The sequence below is a fragment of the Monodon monoceros genome, unplaced genomic scaffold (assembly GCF_005190385.1).
Source record: "Monodon monoceros isolate NGI ecotype Baffin Bay Population unplaced genomic scaffold, NGI_Narwhal_1 Super_Scaffold_2, whole genome shotgun sequence".
NCBI classification, from domain to species: Eukaryota; Metazoa; Chordata; class Mammalia; order Artiodactyla; family Monodontidae; genus Monodon; species Monodon monoceros.
The window spans coordinates 14,203,882-14,221,159 of record NW_021703776.1 but is presented as its reverse complement, the minus strand read 5'-3'; the positions used below and the strand labels follow the sequence as shown (position 1 = coordinate 14,221,159).

At 40.6% G+C, this 17,278-nt stretch overlaps 1 protein-coding gene across 2 annotated transcripts in view; it reads right to left on the bottom strand.

Moving 5' to 3' along the window:
- Positions 1-17,278, bottom strand: part of AMPH (amphiphysin) — a 187,154-nt gene that overhangs the window by 31,693 nt on the left and 138,183 nt on the right. For both annotated transcript variants that reach the window (XM_029233264.1, XM_029233265.1), the window contains 4 exons: positions 12,288-12,404; positions 8,367-8,390; positions 6,380-6,403; positions 3,577-3,609 (listed from right to left, as the gene is read on the bottom strand). In XM_029233264.1, coding sequence (XP_029089097.1) covers positions 3,577-3,609; positions 6,380-6,403; positions 8,367-8,390; positions 12,288-12,404 — 198 coding nt within the window. The remainder of the gene's footprint in view (positions 1-3,576; positions 3,610-6,379; positions 6,404-8,366; positions 8,391-12,287; positions 12,405-17,278) is intronic.

Below are 17,278 nucleotides of genomic sequence, written 5' to 3'. Positions count from 1 at the left end.
AAATCAAGGTGGAGGAAATCTCAGGGAACAGTGATCTCTAGGAGAATCTTCATCAGGTAGCCAGACTTATACCCTCCAAACAGGAGACTGAAAGAATCTTTCCTGGGTAATCTGACCAAAGAAATCCCGAAAGAATTAAACATCAACGGTTCCCCAACAGAAAAGATGAGCCAGTGACATTAGGTTAAAGATGGTGGATTGAACACAGGCAATTACCTCCAGAATCCAAACTAAATAACAATAAGAAAATTAATTTTTAAAGGCATAAACCCATAAGGGTAAAAAGAATGGGAACAAAAACAACATCAACAAAATTCTGAAACTGAAAAGCAAATGAATGAACAGTAGGTAACTTGGGGAACCAAAAACATCTGTACCTTAAGTTGATGTAAGAAATGCCACAAAGCAAGCCAATTTATTACTCATAAATCCCAATGGATCAAGAATTAGAAAGATGGGGACCACAGGAAATGGAAGTTAGGATGCTGCTAAAGACAGAGGAACTGGTTGGAAGTCTATTAAAAAGTACTTAGACCTGGAGACACTCTCATCTACCTGAAAACCAAGCAATACCCTTTCCACCCCCGACTTGAGATTATTTTCAGAGGCTGAAACAGAGGGTCTCTGGACTGGGGGACACACAGGCATGTTAGGAAAGCAGCAGAATTAAATGAACATTTACATAATAAATATTTAGACATGGGCTCCTCATCTCCCAACTTCTTCCCCATTCAACTCCCATTACACTGGCAGCCAGGCTTGTACCCCTGCACCCCTGCACATACCCAGACAGGAGACCAGAAGAGTCTTCCCAGGGAAATATGACCAGCTCAAGAAAAAAAAAAAAAGCCTAAAGAATCTGACACTAGGAATTCCTCGACAGGAAAGATAATCCTACACCAGAATCCTACAACAATACCCATAGTCAATGAGCTCTACCTACTTGTACAAGTCTCTCAGCTTTTCAGTGTCCCCCTCTTATTAAATACGAGGAGACAGCCAAGATTAACAAACATTTAAGAAAAGTTTCAAATATTAAAGGGAGACCGAATAGGTTTAAAAAAGTGGAAGAAACAAAGACTTTACAGGGGGGAAAAGACCTTTGAAAATTATTATTATTAATACACTTGGAAATATAATGGAAGATGCTGTATTCATGACACAAGAAGAGGATGTTGTTATTAAAAACCAAATATTCAGTAAACAAAAAGAGCTCTTGGAAATTAAAAATATATATAGAAGTGAAAAATCTGTTGGAAGAGTCGGAAAGCAGAGAAAGAAAAGGGAAAAGCAAAGAAAAAGAATTAATTAGAAGACAAGCTCAAGAAGCCAGCATATGAAAAAGAGAAGGGTTACAGAACGAGAAAACAAAAGAAAGCAAAAGAAATCATCAGTAAGAAAAATCCCCCCAAACTGAAAGACACACAGTCTTTAGATTACAAGGGCCCAGTACAATGTATGAAAATAGACTCAGACCACAGTACATCATTGTAAAATCCTAGAATCACTGGGGTATAAAGATTACACAGACTTCCACAGAGAAAGAGAAAAAGAAGGTGGGAGGGGTACATAAGGGGGCAGAGAGAGAGAGAGAGAGAGAGAGAGAGAAAGAGAGAGGGTTTCTTACAAAAGATCAAGAATCAAAATGACAACTTCTCAGTGGCAAGGCTAGGAGGTAGAATCGGGTGGAGCAATGGCTCCAAAATTCTAAAGGAAAACAGTTTACAACTTGTAATATAATATCCAAACTTACAGTCCATTATGTACATGGGAACAAAATTATTTTCAAACAGAGAAGGTCACAAATACATGCTTCTTGTGCACACCTTTCTCAGCAAGCTACTGGAGGGTGTGCTCTACCCAAATGAGGAATTTAGCCCCAAATGAGAACAATTTGTGTCCTGAAAAGAGTGGATGGACAGAAGACAGGTGAGGCAATCCCCACAGTAGACGTGATGGGAGACCCTGTGATAATAGCCGTAGCAGCAAGTCGTAGCCATGGAATCCCCAGGTCAGACTGGAGCCATCCAGAAGGAGAGCTTCAACCTTCAGGAGGATGAAACTTAAAGAATGTTTAATGTTTTAAACAAAACGAGAGGAGATTTCTGTAACTACAGAGTATGGGGTTGAATCAGTAATAAGTACCTAGAAAACTAAGCAAACAAACCAACATGCTAACAAACAAGACCCTACAATTATTTCCTCAAAGGAAAACAAAACGTTGGCATAAAAGGAAATGTAAACTTCATGACTTGAGCACTAAGAGCGTCTATAGCATCGTGATAATACCACCGCTGACTGGCTGGCTGGCTATGACGTCAGTGGAAGGACGGGAAGCAGAGACAGATGTGAACTGTGGCCACGGCAGGTTGAAAGCGCTTTAAGTCCTCATCTTCCAGAGAGATAAGTCCATAGCTAATGCTTCGGAGATCAAGAAGGAGCATTAGAAGAAAGTCATGCACACATATGGGGGTGAAATCAGAGAATCTGCTACAAGGTGTGAAAGTATTTTCCTCTAAGAAGCAGGAAATCAGGGGATGTAAGATGGTCTGAAGTTTTTAAATTAAAAAAAAAAACCTTATAAAATGTTGTTACTCTTTAAACTATGTGCATTTATAAGTGATAAATACAAGCTTAAAAAATAAGAAATGAATTCTCATGACCCGATCTTTCAAAGGAGTTCTCTTCTATGGAAGAGACATGTTATCATCTCTCTGTGCGTTTGTGTGTTATCTGTGTTGGGGTGTAGGTGTGTGAGTCAGTGGGTTTTCTCTTTTTATAGGTAACATGGGGGAAAGCAGTCAAACTTTTAAATGGAGAAATTCTGAATGTTAAAATTCAAAATTGTTCATGTCTGATATTCTGAGACAAAGCACTCATCACAGACAAGCAGATATCTGAAGTCTCCCTTGAAGAGGTTTTCAGAACTTATTCCATGAACTTGACAGCCACGTGGCCTGCCTTTCACATGGGTTACACCGTCCATCTGTTGGGACATATACAGTGAATGGGACAGTCCACTGTGTGGCACGTCTTATTGGCCAGAGCCAACCTACAGTTTCTGATCTTCCAGTGGCTCCTTCCTGAAGAACCACTGAAGAAATAAGGTTCCGCGTAGTACAACTCTTAGATAAATATTTAGAAGGAGGCTCCTAAAAATCTCTTATATTGTCTAAAGATCCATCTCATTAGTTCAAAACAATCCTATCTCCTCTTTTCCAACAGCTGAACCTAGGAGATCTCTCAGATAAAGACAACCTCTAATTTCTAGTGGAGGCATCAGCAGAATTCCGTGGTAGAGCTAATAATATTAACAATAGCTAACTAGAGTCAAGGAGCACTTAGTATGTGCTAGGCTGCTGGGCTAAAACTCTACGTTCACATTTAATTTAATCTTCACAACAGCCCTGCAACATTGCTCCTATTACTGTTTCCATTGCTGAATTCACAAGAAGTGGGCTCAAATTTTATGCTGACGTACTTAAACATTATGCTATCCCAGCAAGCAGAGGCCTACATTTTTCAGACCCGCATCATTCTCAACAGATGGATTTTGCCAGCAAATTGATTTCTTACCTGGGTGAATCCATTAAATGGACCTCCAGAAGCCTACACAGAAATGGGAATCAGAGTACGTTATTTTTTTCATTACTTTTGTAGGATTGGTAAATGTCTATTAGACAAGTGGGAAAGTAAGGACCACTGCAAATTTTAAAATAATACAAAAGGCTGCTGTGCATGCAAATGCTTAGGAAATGGAAAAGGCCACACTGTATTATTTTAAATAGGCTGACAAAAAAAAAGAACAACATTATTTTTACAATTATTGCTGGTATGTGGCTCAGGGCTAACCAAAGCCCACTTTCTCAATAATGAGAACATGATTCCAGACAAGAGCCATGAGTGGTTAAATAGCTCATTCTTTTAGCCATCTATAGAATCTGGAAGCATTTCCAGTATTTCTCTAAATACATCATTTTGATGAACAGCTATTATGAGATTTTATAGCTTCCATGGGCCTGGGTAGAAACATTTCATGTGTTTTTACTGGGGTGGAACCACTTTAGGAACAGTAAATCTGTCTGTTTTATATATATATTTAGTGCTTGAACAATAAAAGTGAAAGTAGAAAGAATAAATACAGTAAATAGGATGGTAAAGTAGACACTCATTAGTTTCCAACACCATCATTCTGCTTTTTGTGTTGTTGTTCCGGGGGATTTTTGTTTGTTTGTTTTGTCAACCTATTTTGTGTTTGGTTTGCACAGATTTCAAGAGGTACATGACAATCTGTCAAGGAGATGAGCAGATCTTGGAGAACATAGTGATGGATGATGAAGTCGGTGAGAAACATTAGGAAAAACAGAACCTACAGAAGTCTTTGGCTAGTCTACACTACATACTGGGGTAAGTACCTCTTCTTTATCAGCCTCTATTTCTTGGTACAACAATCCATATCTCTGGTTAGCAATTTCTTCTTCAGATAAATCTGAGCTGTTGGTGTCATTGTCTTGGGGACTAGTGGAACTCTCGGTGCTAACGTTCTGGCAGGTTCCCACAACCAATGGTCTATCTATCTCTTGACTCTGTTCCCCACATACCTCTGCTAGTAAGTCCACTTCCAGCCCTTTCTTGCTCCCAACTGTGTCTAAATGTTCCCAGCAATTATCTAAGCCTCCCATATCTCTGATAGGCCAGTGGTTAATAGAATCAAGGCAACTGGCAAATCCACTTGCTTGGCCATCTGGTATACCAGAGAATTCCAATATATCCGTATTATTCACTGCTGAATCCAAGCTTGGCTGCCAGATTTGACCTGGATCTGTCCCCCAAGAGTCTGGTTTTGCAATTTTTGGCAAGTTAATGGTATGGCTACAGTTCCCAGTCACTGTACTTTCAGGTTCCTCTATTAATGAATCTTCAGCCTTACACAAACACCAATCTCTTCTGTTTGCATTAGTTCCCAGAGCATAATTAAGATCTGTCCTAGACTGAGCTGCTGCTTCATGTTTTATCGATAAAACAACAGACTGATTTCCATCTCTGTTACTTCCAGGCGCATGTAACACAGCCTCACACTGCATCTCTTCAGCATATGCACTGCCCTGTGCTGAGTGATACATTTTATCATGGTTAGGAGGGTCGATTAAATTTCTCTTTATGTTTTTTCCAGCTAAGAACCATTCCTCTGTGCTGGCATCTTCAGGATTAGATACAGAGTCAGTATGGAGAGGCAGATTCAAAATATCTGTGTGATTGGCAGGGTTAGCTCCAGATCCCTCTATAATGTCACAATTATTTATTACTACTTGAATCCCTTCATCTAGCCCTTGGTCTCTGTCACTCAACTCATCTGCTCTGTCTACACTTTCCACGTCTTTTTCTAATACGTCAGTTTTCTCAAGATACTTTTCATTGGTCTTTACACTTTCCTTATACCCAGCACTTAGATCTTTCCTAGTTTCCTCTTCATTGCTTTTTAAGGTCTCCTGGTCTTGCTTTCCTACTGTCTTAAAAAGATCTACTGCTCTGTTTCCTGTACATCCTCTCTCTTCAAATTCCTCTGTCCCTTCTAGGGCCTTGACACCAGTAGCTCCAGCCTCTACCTTTTCATATGTCTCCAGACCTGCCCAGACAGAATCTTCTATCTTCTGTTTTCCTTCTTCTTCTTCTGACTTTTTAACATCTTCTTGACCTTCTTTGACCAGGCCACCAGTTTCCACGGCTGGTATCTCTGAGTCAGGTAGATCGCAAGGATGCTCCATCTCCAAACAAGCAGCGCCAGGCATGGGATTTGGGGGCATTTGTTCTTCTCCACATGGAGCGGCTGGCCCCGGAACATGCTCACCCTGTCCAGCTACAGTGTGCCAGCCAGCAGCAGGAAGTATTCCGGTGGAAAATCCCAGTTCCTGCTCTGCTTTGGAGAGACATGCAGAGTCTTCCTGCGACCCACCTTGGGTAATTTCCTGGCTGACACTGTCTGTACTAGCATCAGGGCCCCAAATAATTGCACCTAAATCAATCTGAGATCTTTGAATTTCTTCGGTCAACCCACTGTCTGGAGGTTCCTCCATGATCAGGTTACACAGGGAAAGACTTTTTGAAGAATCAGTCTTTAGAGTGTGCAGAAAAGCAAAGGAAAAAAAAAAACATAAGATGAAATAGATCATGGTAAGATCTGATGAAAAACACAAAGCTCTTCAGTAGGGTAGCACCAGTTACACAAAGCTAGAAAGTATTTAAATTAAACGGTTTAAGGCTAAATCTGTGACTAACAATGCCATGAGAAAAAAAAAAAAGCTCATTCTTGATAATATACCACATATACAATGCATATTAAATACCAAAAAAATCCAGAATTTTCTGGATATTTACCTACCGGTTGTACCAGATCAGTGCTTGTCTATATGAGTAAAAAAAATAATAAGAAGAAATAAGCATAATCATAAGGCAAGAGAAGAAAATTCCGTAGCACATTAAAATCCCAGGCTGTCCAGAGTCAACATACTGCTGAAGACTTTGGCTTTTATTGGTTTGATATTAAGTTTTGCAACTTGTTTTATAATAGGAATGAGTTTTGTTCCACTATTGCTAAGACTACACAATTGAAACATGAAAAATGCCTCTGTCATTTACAAGGACGTTTTATGGCTATTACATGACTTTTGCTTTAGCAGATTCCGAAATGAAAAGTTTCAAATAAAGAAGCAAGCCTGAGGACACCAGAGCAAGATCAAGCATTAGGAAACACAGAATCACACAGCATCGTGTGCTCTGATACAGTGTCAGAATAAAATCTTTCCCAAACTCATCTTGCCCTTGGTTCTGCCTTTGAGGTGGTGTCTGCATGGAAGATGATCCGACAGACTAACCACTCTGCCTGCCTGGAGGATTTTCCTCTTGTTCTCCCCGCAACCTAGAAGACTTGTCTGCACACAAAGAAATAACTCTGAGGAGATAAGATCAAGAAATGTCAGCTATTATGCCCAGGGAGCTTCCGTCTTACAATCTTGTCATCATTACCATTCCTAGCAGGTCTGTCCTCTGAATTAGTCAGCGTTCCTTCTAGATGGTACTTTTATCCTCTCTATACCCTTCCCAGCTAGGGAAGGTAAGGTGTGTAATAGCTCCAACTAAACATATGAAATATTGGAATAACCAAAATTAGCGATGTCCTCTTAATCTTTAAAAAAAATTAACACAAAGTTGAGGCTAGAATTTTCCAGTGTTCTGAATGTCAATCCATGTATCCCTTTTTGCGAATATCCAAGTAAAACCAGCTCCCTAGAAAAGATGTTTTTGTTCAACATTTTTTAGCTCTTCTCTTGAGAACTTTCCACGATGCTTTAAGCTCCTGTGGAAGGTAAGGGGATAGTCATCTTTCTGTTTTAAGGGAAGAAAGTAGCAATGTCACCTCAAAAGACCAGGCTCATGAATAGTTAAATCTACCCAACTTTCCTGTTGCTGTCTCACTAAAAAAGAAGAAAATGTGAACTCAAGTTGATTTCTTAAGACCACGTGACCAAGGGCTTCTCTAAGAAAGGGGCAGACCACGGCCCTACCCCAAGGGATGTGAGGCTCTATGTGGGTGCAGTCATTTTCTTAATTTCACAGATGTCACCACCACAACAGCCTGTTTGTGTTTTATTTTGAAGTCTAAATTCTGGAAGTATTCATCCTTGTACATCAGAGTAGCTGAATACATAACATGAGCAGTAATATCAACCTTGTATTGACACATGCTAGACATTGGGCTAAATATTCTACAAATACTATCTCTAATCCTCACACAACCCTCTGAGGTCGGCGTCATTACCCTTATTTTACAGATGAGAATAACTGAGGCTTAAAGAGTTTTAGTAGAAGTTGCTCAAAGTCATATTGTTGGAAGAACTAGAGTCTAGACTCAAATCCAGGACCATGTGACTCTGAGGTTCAAATTCTCATTGACTAATAAGCTTCATTGAAAATAATAATGAAAAAATGGTTCCCTGTGTAGAGTAGCTCGTCCTTCACATTTTCTCATCCATACTTTTTGTGTATTCTATAAGCAATAACAAATAAGCATGCCTTCACTGCAAACTTTCCTCTGGCCACCGATAATCACAGGAGGATGCATAAAAGGCAAAACACTGAATTCCTGCTCACCCGGGAGTCTGGCACTGACATTCTTTTCCTCACCTTTGTGTCCATGCGCAGGTAAATGCTTAGAAATCATGAGGGAGCTGATGACTGTTCAGGGGACTACGCTGTCACCAAAAAACATCTGGGTCTTCTTTCCATCACAGGTGGAATAAAATATAACAAGGTTCCCAAATGTCTAGCAATCCAGATACACCAAAATACAGAGTTCTTAGTTCTCTTACCGTCCATAGGTCCCAGGGCAATGTCTGAAAGCAAACGGAGAAACAAAAATACCATTAACAGACAAATCCCCAGCATGTAAAAAACACGGAGGTGACAGAAGTTCTTGAAATAAAATTATAAACATTTCAGAAACACTTAGTACGGCACTGTCCTACAGAACTTTCTTTGGTGATGAAAATGTTCCATATCTGTGCTGTCCAATACAGCAGCCACTAGTCACATGTGCTACTGAACACTTGAAATGTGCAAGTGGAACAGAACCAAACTTTAAATTTTACATTCTTATATTTAATTTAGATTTAAAATGTCCACATGTGGCTAGTGGCTACCATATTGGATAGCATAGGTCTAGTCAATCTGCTTTTTGCTCTGTGAGTGAAAACTATATCTGAACTGTGATGAGTGGGTTTACATTAACACACACACACACAGACACACACACAATTAAAATGAAGTAAACAAGATGTCCAGAAATTAGAGTTTATCACATCTTTGAGGAAATGCAGGTCCTAACCATTGCTAATGCTCTTTCCTCTCCCCACCCCGCCTTACCAAATTCAAGACGATGACCTGTTAATGGTAAATGAATTCCAGAAAAATAGTTCTTCAGTATGTTGAATTAGACGATAACACACAGCTCGATTAATTGGCAATCGTGCAAATTAGCAGGGTGCCCCCTAAGACATGGGTGAATTACACTTACTACTGGCATTTTAATTATGAAGCTTAGTGATCCTGGGGAATGAATCCAGATGGTTTAAATAACTTCCACTGTGTGGGGAAAGTGGGGGACACTTTCTTATTTCTTCTGTGACTCAGAATTACAGCTAAGACTACCTCCTTTTCTGCTCATGTCTTTGTGACTAGAATAGATCCATGTTTGAGCACTTATTTTGAATCTCTAAATGTGAACAGAAAATTAAGAGAGCCTGGTACTCACATCTGAAGAATAGGACACTTACCAGACGGGATTATGGATGTCTGGTTTGGGTTCTGTACTACACAGAAGATGGGCCCTGTGGTTCCAGCTGAAACCTCCCCCCACCACAGTTGGTCCAGACCTCCTCTAATGGTCCCACCCTGCAGCTCTGGGCAGCCTGGTCGGTCTCTGGGTTAGCACCCACTTGTAGAACGACTAAGTGTAGAACAGCTCCACTGAAAGCCAGTTATTGGTACTTGGACTCCTTCTGCACCTTATATGCATTTTCTGATTCTCCAAATGGTTGATGCTTTCTTGCTTCACAGCCCCTTAAGAATCACAGCTCCTAGAAGCTCCTACACATCCCTGCATAATGCAGACAGAACAGGTATTTTCTCCAAAGGAAGGCAGCAACGGGAAACGTGTTTATCACTCCTTCCGATCATGAAAGGATGTGTTAGCTCGTGTGGACACTGCAGAGATCACAAGGTGAGGTGTTCTGTGAGCAGCAAGAACGCAAATTAAAACATGGGGTCAGATGGCTAAGATGAGTCCGGATTACAGAGCCTGCCCTACCCCTAGAATGCTATTTAGATCAAGTTTAGCTGTTAGAGTCCAGGTCTGGTTAACTGCATGCACCTACATAAACAGGAGTCAGAATGCATTATTAGTTGAAGATCGAATCACACATTGTAGAGATGAAGTAGCTGTGATTAAGCTGCATATTTATGCTGGGAAATGGCTGAAGTGGATGACTAGTATGAAAGCTGTTGGCCATAAACATCACATGTCTCATCTGCTTGGAATATGGAAATATATTCTAAAATAACAGCCACTGGGGTCTTGTTCACTATAAATTCAAACTTCACAGAACTTGGCAGCAATTCACAATCTGACTGTATCTGCAAACTGTCTTCACAGATGTCTAATAAAGCAAAACTCTGGATCTCAAAATAAAATAAAATAAAATAAAAAACACGGGGTCAGGCGATGGGGAAGGGAGAGCATTTTGAGTGAAGGGGAGAGAAGGTAGCAGATTCTAACAGCTCTGTGCTTTTTGTTATCTCAGCCTAGACGTTTCTTCTTAGCCAGAGAGGAGAGATGTGGTTAGCGCTGGATCACAGGACAACTCTGCGGTGAAGTGACTCAATTACAGCCACTGGGAAGTCAGAGCAGTTAATCACCTGGCCTGAGGGAAGGATAGAGGGGCACACACAGCTTGCCCTGATGGCAGTAATACACTTCCTCCAGAAACTGAGACCTTTGAAGATATCGCCAAGGTTATTTTTTGTTTGTTTGTTGAATTCTGAAAGAATCTCTTAGTCTTAATTTCCATGATTCATGGCTTCTTTTAATCATAAACTGATAGAGAAGAGGTTTCTCTCCTGAGTCAGACTTGCAGACAGAAATGCTGTGGTATCTCACCCCCTGATCATCACAGCAGCCACTGTGGAAACTTTCTTCCTGCCGCTGAAGTAATAAATGTTGGAGGGGAAGGCAGAAGAAGTCCCTTGAATTCTGCTGGCTTTCTATACAATGGGAAAGCTCTGGAAAGGAGATGTTCTGAATGATACGTACATTCATTTTCCGCTTTGCTTGGCCACCAGGATAGAATCGTCAAACTTGCTGACGATGACTACATCAGCATTTTCCAAAGTGAGTTTTAGAGGCCATCCCCATGAATGTTAAGACCGTTTCATTAAAACAGATTTCTGGGGTCAAACAAAGTCGGGAAACCCTAAGTTAAACAAATCTAAACAGTTTTTTTAAATTGTAGGACTTCTTGGAGCCCTTAATATTCTAAGGCACATCACGAATATCTTAAAAGGGAATTAATAGAACTTCCTGAAACATTCATCTAAGAGATCCTTTTTTTTTTTTTTGGCAAAGTACCTTTCCGACTAGTGTCTAATCTACTTAATTGCCTGCTTTATGGATGTCTCAGATTTTTATTTTTATTTTATTCCAATATCACAACCTGGAGGCCTACAGAAATCCAATCACATTCTGGAACAAAATATGGATTAAAGAGGAGTTTTATTTATTGAGGGTCACAGTGAGCTGTCTGTGCCCCAGTGGTTTACTGTATCAAGAAGGCTTCATGACCAGGAAGTTGAGCTGGGTCTCACTTCCTAAGCTGAGTGTTGCAATACACCGTGATTCATTCATTTGAAGCACATTGTAGCATCCTTGGATTTTTCCCAAACTCAAATGTGAGGCCCCGACCACATCGAAACTACTGACATAAACAATTCCCGGGTAGCAAAAATTCTGAGTTAACTTCCTTCCATGAGCAGAGACAACTGTGAAGTAGCTATATTCCAGAGGAATCACCCACAGGTCATGACAGCACCACCACCAGTATCCCCCTGATAGACAATGAGATCACAGTAACTACTGCAATGGGGAAAATGTTGAGGGGGAGGAAGTCATGAGCAGGGGGTAAGCTTGGATAAGCAAGGCCAACTCTGCATCAAGCCATGATCAAGAACACATAGGCCATCATCACCATCATCAAGTTCAGAACTATCAATACTGAAAACGAATTCCTTTTGGGGCAAAATCTCATGGTGATTTGAAACATGCCTTAATTTGCAAAGTATGAGGAAGGAAAGTAGAGAAAACAGTAAGAAGATTAAACCCCAAGCCCAAAGAAACAGTCTTATCTTGGGAAGCCATAAAATGTATCATCCAACCCTGGACACTTCCGAGTACAAATGTGGTTCTGTGGATTACCATTCTGAGATGGATGATTCCTGGCAAACTGGAATGTATGTTATCCCAGCTCTGCGGGTAGAGAAAGCTAATGGTAGGGGAGGTTGAGAGTAATTGACAGTGATCAAGTCCTCTTTCTACCCTTCCTTCCCATTAGGAAATATTCATCAACTGAAAAGAAAAGTCAATAGTCACGTGAAAGGGAGAAGGGTCAGCGGAATGCCTTACTGAGCTTGTTAAAGTTTATGAAATATCAGCCCCAAACATCCAAAAATCCACTTGGTACCTGCGACATCGGTGAGTGGGTTACTCCAGCAGAACCCGCAGAGGGCATGTCGGGCTTGAAAGGATCAAAGTCCAGATCCAACAAGGTCTCCTCTTTCTTCACCTCAGGGACTTCATTCTGTTAAAACAAAACAAAACATGCACGAGCTTGAATCTGATCAGACTTCATGATCTATTCCATGTATAACCCTCCAATTTCAGCTGATACCCCAAAGCACGCTTTGGTAATTTACCACTTAGCTGGCTCATCCATGGGCTCCCAGAGTCACTACTTATGTATGATGAGAGGCGAAATAACCACCTCCAGCCAAGTATCACCTAAGATGCTCAGGTACATGGCCCAGGCTCCAGTTCTTATCCTTTGTTCAGCTCCAAGTCCAGGCAACAAAGAGAATGTCTGAGAAATGTATCCTAAAGCCACCAAGATCCAAGGAATCTCCTTCTCTGCCAGCTCAGAAAACTCAGGTCAAGATTTACAGAGGAACAAGTAGATAAGATGGGCTAAGGCTTGGACCCGTTACAGTTACCCACTGCTGTGATGCCCCCTAGGAAGCTAAGATTTAAAAAGTAAGGGGGACTTCCCTGGTGGCGCAATGGTTTAGAATCCTCCTGCCAATGCAAGGGACACAGGTTCGAGCCCTGGTCCGGGACGATGCCACATGCCGCAGAGCAACTAAGCCTGTGAGCCACAACTACTGAGCCTGTGCTCTAGAGCCTGCGAGCCACAACGACTGAAGCCCGTGTGCCTAGGGCCCGTGCTCCGCAACAAGAGAAGCCACCGCAATGAGAAGCCCGTGCACCGCAACGAAGAGTAGCCCCCGCTGGCCGCTGCTAGAGAAAGCCCACGCGCAGCAACGAAGACCCAACGCAGCCAATAAATAAATAAATAATTAATTAAAAAAAAAAAAAAAAGGCAGGGATTGTTATCTACCGTGATCTCACCCCACCTGCCTCTTCCCCTCAGAGGTGCCCCACCCCTGGTTTCAGTTATCATGTGATCCACTCTTCATCCATAATGCTGTTTGTCCCAACTGTGTTTATGAGGGAGCGAAAGAGAGAAAAACATGTCCCCCAGTTTTCAATGCAAAATGAGCTCCTACCCCAAGAACATTTTTAGATTAGAAAGAAAACCAAATAGAGAATGAAAGTACTGTTATAACAATAGCAAAAATAATTATAGGGCTTCCCTGGCGTGCAGTGGTTGGGAGTCCGCCTGCCGATGCAGGGGACGCAGGTTCGTGCCCCGGTCCGGGAGGATCCCACATGCCGCGGAGCAGCTGGGCCCGTGAGCCATGGCCGCTGAGCCTGCGCGTCCGGAGCCTGTGCTCCGTGGCGGGAGAGGTGACGGCAGTGAGAGGCCCGCGTACCACAAAAAAAAAAATTATAATACTGAGCACTAACATTAGTTCATTTACTGTGGAAGGCAGCTATGCTTACCACTATACCAGCAACGCACATTTACTGTGAGATCATGACATAGCATGGCCTTGAAGTTGGTCTAACCCAGACTCAGGTCACACAGTAAAGGTCAAAGCTGAAATAAGCCCTCAGAAACTGTACCACAGTGGAGAGAATTGGGGTCAGTTTTCACACAATTCGAGTTACATACGTTTGGTATTTGATATAAGCTTCAATTCTGACCATCTATTGCCTAGAAATTGAAACGGCACAATGGATAAAGTATTATATAAAAATAGAGATGTTTAGAGAAAAAATTTAAACAGGAGTTATTTTAATTAATGTTGATCATAGACATAAAACTTAAAAATCCAGAAATGTATGAAAAGCCTGGGGGCAGAACAGATAATACATTTTTTTAGCATATCCACACTCCTTGTAGGAGGAAATCTGCTTATATATCCTGCTGTTAGTCTTGAATTATCTATTTTGCAGCACAATTATTCCTCACATATACTTTTAAATTTGACAAGGATAATGCTCTTCTGAGATCTCTCTTTCTTTAATAATTACAATCACAAAACTGTCAACAGATTCCCTCAGCCCCTATTCAAAATCTGCATGAGTTTTGTTTTTCATCAACTTGTATACTGGTACAAGTTATATTTTTAAGATTTTGCAAACACTTAAATTACATTTAGGATGCACACTGCTCTAACAACTTGACACATATGAACATTAACTCACAGGAATGCACTTTGTTGTCTTTAAAGAATTACTTTACTGTATTCCCCAAACTGCATTTAACCTGTGCTGCGAATCCTTAAAAAAAAAAATCAAGAGGTAGATCATTTTCAAGAGGCATCATTTTCCCATTTGGAGATGAAGAGAATGGGCTGAACCAGGTTATCTACCGTCCTGTGACTCCAATGCTATTCCAGGCTGCTGCAGAGACTCCGTCCCACATCTTAGGGACCCCTGAGATGTGCAAAGGAATTCTTGACATTCTTCTTGTTCTCCAGAAAAATTGAGGCCACACAAACACGTCCATTGGCCCCTTAGGAGCCAAATAGATCCCCTTAAGGAAGCTCAAATGGGAATTTAGAGATAAAGGATTAAAAAAATTAGTCAATTATGCTTTGACTTTCATTGAAATAAATCTGGGTTTGCACCCCAATTTTGCCACTTGCTTGCTGTCTCTCACTGGGCAGTTAATTCAGCTTCTTTGAGCCTCCATTTCTTCACGCATAAAATGAGAATAATAATACCTAGTAAGACTACCATGAGTAATAAAGACAAGAAATGCACTGAATATAATATATTAGAGATACTCAAAATGGAAATGGAAGCCATATTGTTACTACTCTTAGTAATGATGTCTGTGTAAAATTACTGTCATCAAATATTCATCATACCTGTTTGCCTGCCTTCAAAATGTGTAACTGGCTTCTTCAGGCTCAATCTCTATTTGGTTTTTCTCCCTTAAACTTGACAGTTATCCCTTCAGGCACTCATAATCAAAGAGTAATTTAATAGAGCTACAAAAAGAGCAAAAAAGGGTTGCCTGTTTATGCAGTATTCCTTTATAAAAGGGCACGGAAGTACTCACAATGCTGTCATTCCATGTCTAAACATAGTGACATGTAATTTCCCTTGACATAACAAAAGAAAACTAGTCTTTTCTCATTCCTCACACCTGCATCACCACTGGAGTAGATCCGATGCGGTCCCAACATTCTTGAGCTTTTTGGGAGCTTGATCCCAACTACTGTTTTACCATCCAAAGTCTAGAAGAGATGACCTGGGATGTGTACCTAAGAAAGAAGACTAGATGTGAAACCACACTGAGGAGAAATATCCAATGGGAAATAACTACCAATTATAATAACCTTCTATGCTGTATTTCATGAAGTGTCTTCTGCTAAGGACATCTTAAGTTTACAATTAAGGTACTGGACTTCCTCCAATATAGTGTACAATTGAGCATAATCCTTATGCCTAGCCCTGCCCTGGCCTCATGACAGATGGAGTTCACTTCCTTATGCCTTGACTTGGGGGTGACCATGCGTAATGCTTTGGCCAAGGGATGTTAGTGAACATAATGCAAGCAAAGGCTTGAAATGTGCTTGCATGGTTGACTTGTTTTCTTTGGATTCCTGCCATTCACCATGAAAAGTACAAGCTTCGTGCAGCCACTGGCCAAAGAGGATGGGAGACACATGGAGCACACCTGGGCCCATCATAACTAATTTCTTGACACTAGCATTAAAAAGAAATTCTTAAAAGTGGCCAGGCAAAAAAAGACATGTCACTGGGGCTTCCCTGGTGGCGCAGTGGTTGAGAGTCCACCTGCTGATGCAGGGGACACGGGTTCGTGCCCCGGTCTGGGAAGATCCCACATGCCACGGAGCGGCTGGGCCCATGAGCCATGGCCGCTGACCCTGCGCGTCCGGAGCCTGTGCTCCGCAATGGGAGAGGCCACAACAGTGAGAGGCCCACGTACCGCAAAAAAAAAAAAAAAGACATGTCACTTACAAGGAATGACATAAGAATAACAGCAGATTTACCACCAGAAATAATGCAAGCAAGAAGACAGAGAATCAATATCTTTGAAGTACCGACAGGAAGAAACTGCCAACCTAGAATTCTGTGCCTCTTGAAACTATTTTTAAAACACAAAAATGAGATGGAGTTTTTTCAGACATACAAAAACAGAGAGAATTTATCACTATCAGATCTGCCCTAGAACTAATGTGAAAGAACATTTTTCAGGCGGAAGAAATGCTATCACATGGAAAGATGGATCCACATAAAGGAGTGAAGAGCATCAGAAATGGTAACTACATAGGTAAGAACATATGACTTTAGTCATTATTAAATCTCCTTAAAAGATAATTGATTGTTTAAAAAATAATAAAGTAATGTGAGGTTACTTCACATTAAAAAGTAAACTCCATGACAAAATAGCACAAAAACCAGAAGGGAAGAAATGTAAGTATACTATTGTGAGGTTTTTACACTATACCTGAAATAGTATACTACTGTTTGGAGGTAGACTGTGATAAGTTATTTAAGCCCTAAAGCAACCACTAAAGTAACAAAATAATAAGTTAAAGCTAATAAACAAAAGAAATAAAGGAGAATAATAAAAATGATGGATTAATCCAAAAGAAAAATGAGGTGGAAGGGTTAAAGCAGATGAGATAATAGAAAAAAAAAATCAAGGTGCTAGATTTAGACTTCACCATATGATAATCACCTTGAATGAAACTGGTCTATATAATATAATGAAAGGCAGAGATTGTCAGGTTGAATTTAAAAAGAGCAAGACTCAACTAGATACTGCCTACAAGAAACTAACTTTAAATATAGAGACACAAACAGTTAAAAGTAAAAGGATGGAAAAAGATATAGGATGCCAACTTAACAAAAAGAAAGCTAGAATAGTTATATTAACATCAAACAAAGTATATTTCATATCAAAAAGTATTATCAGGGATAAAGAAGGTAATTTCCCGCTATAAAAAGGAGTCAATTCCCAAACATTTGTACATTCAATTATAGAGCTTCAAAATACAGGAAGCAAGAACCAAG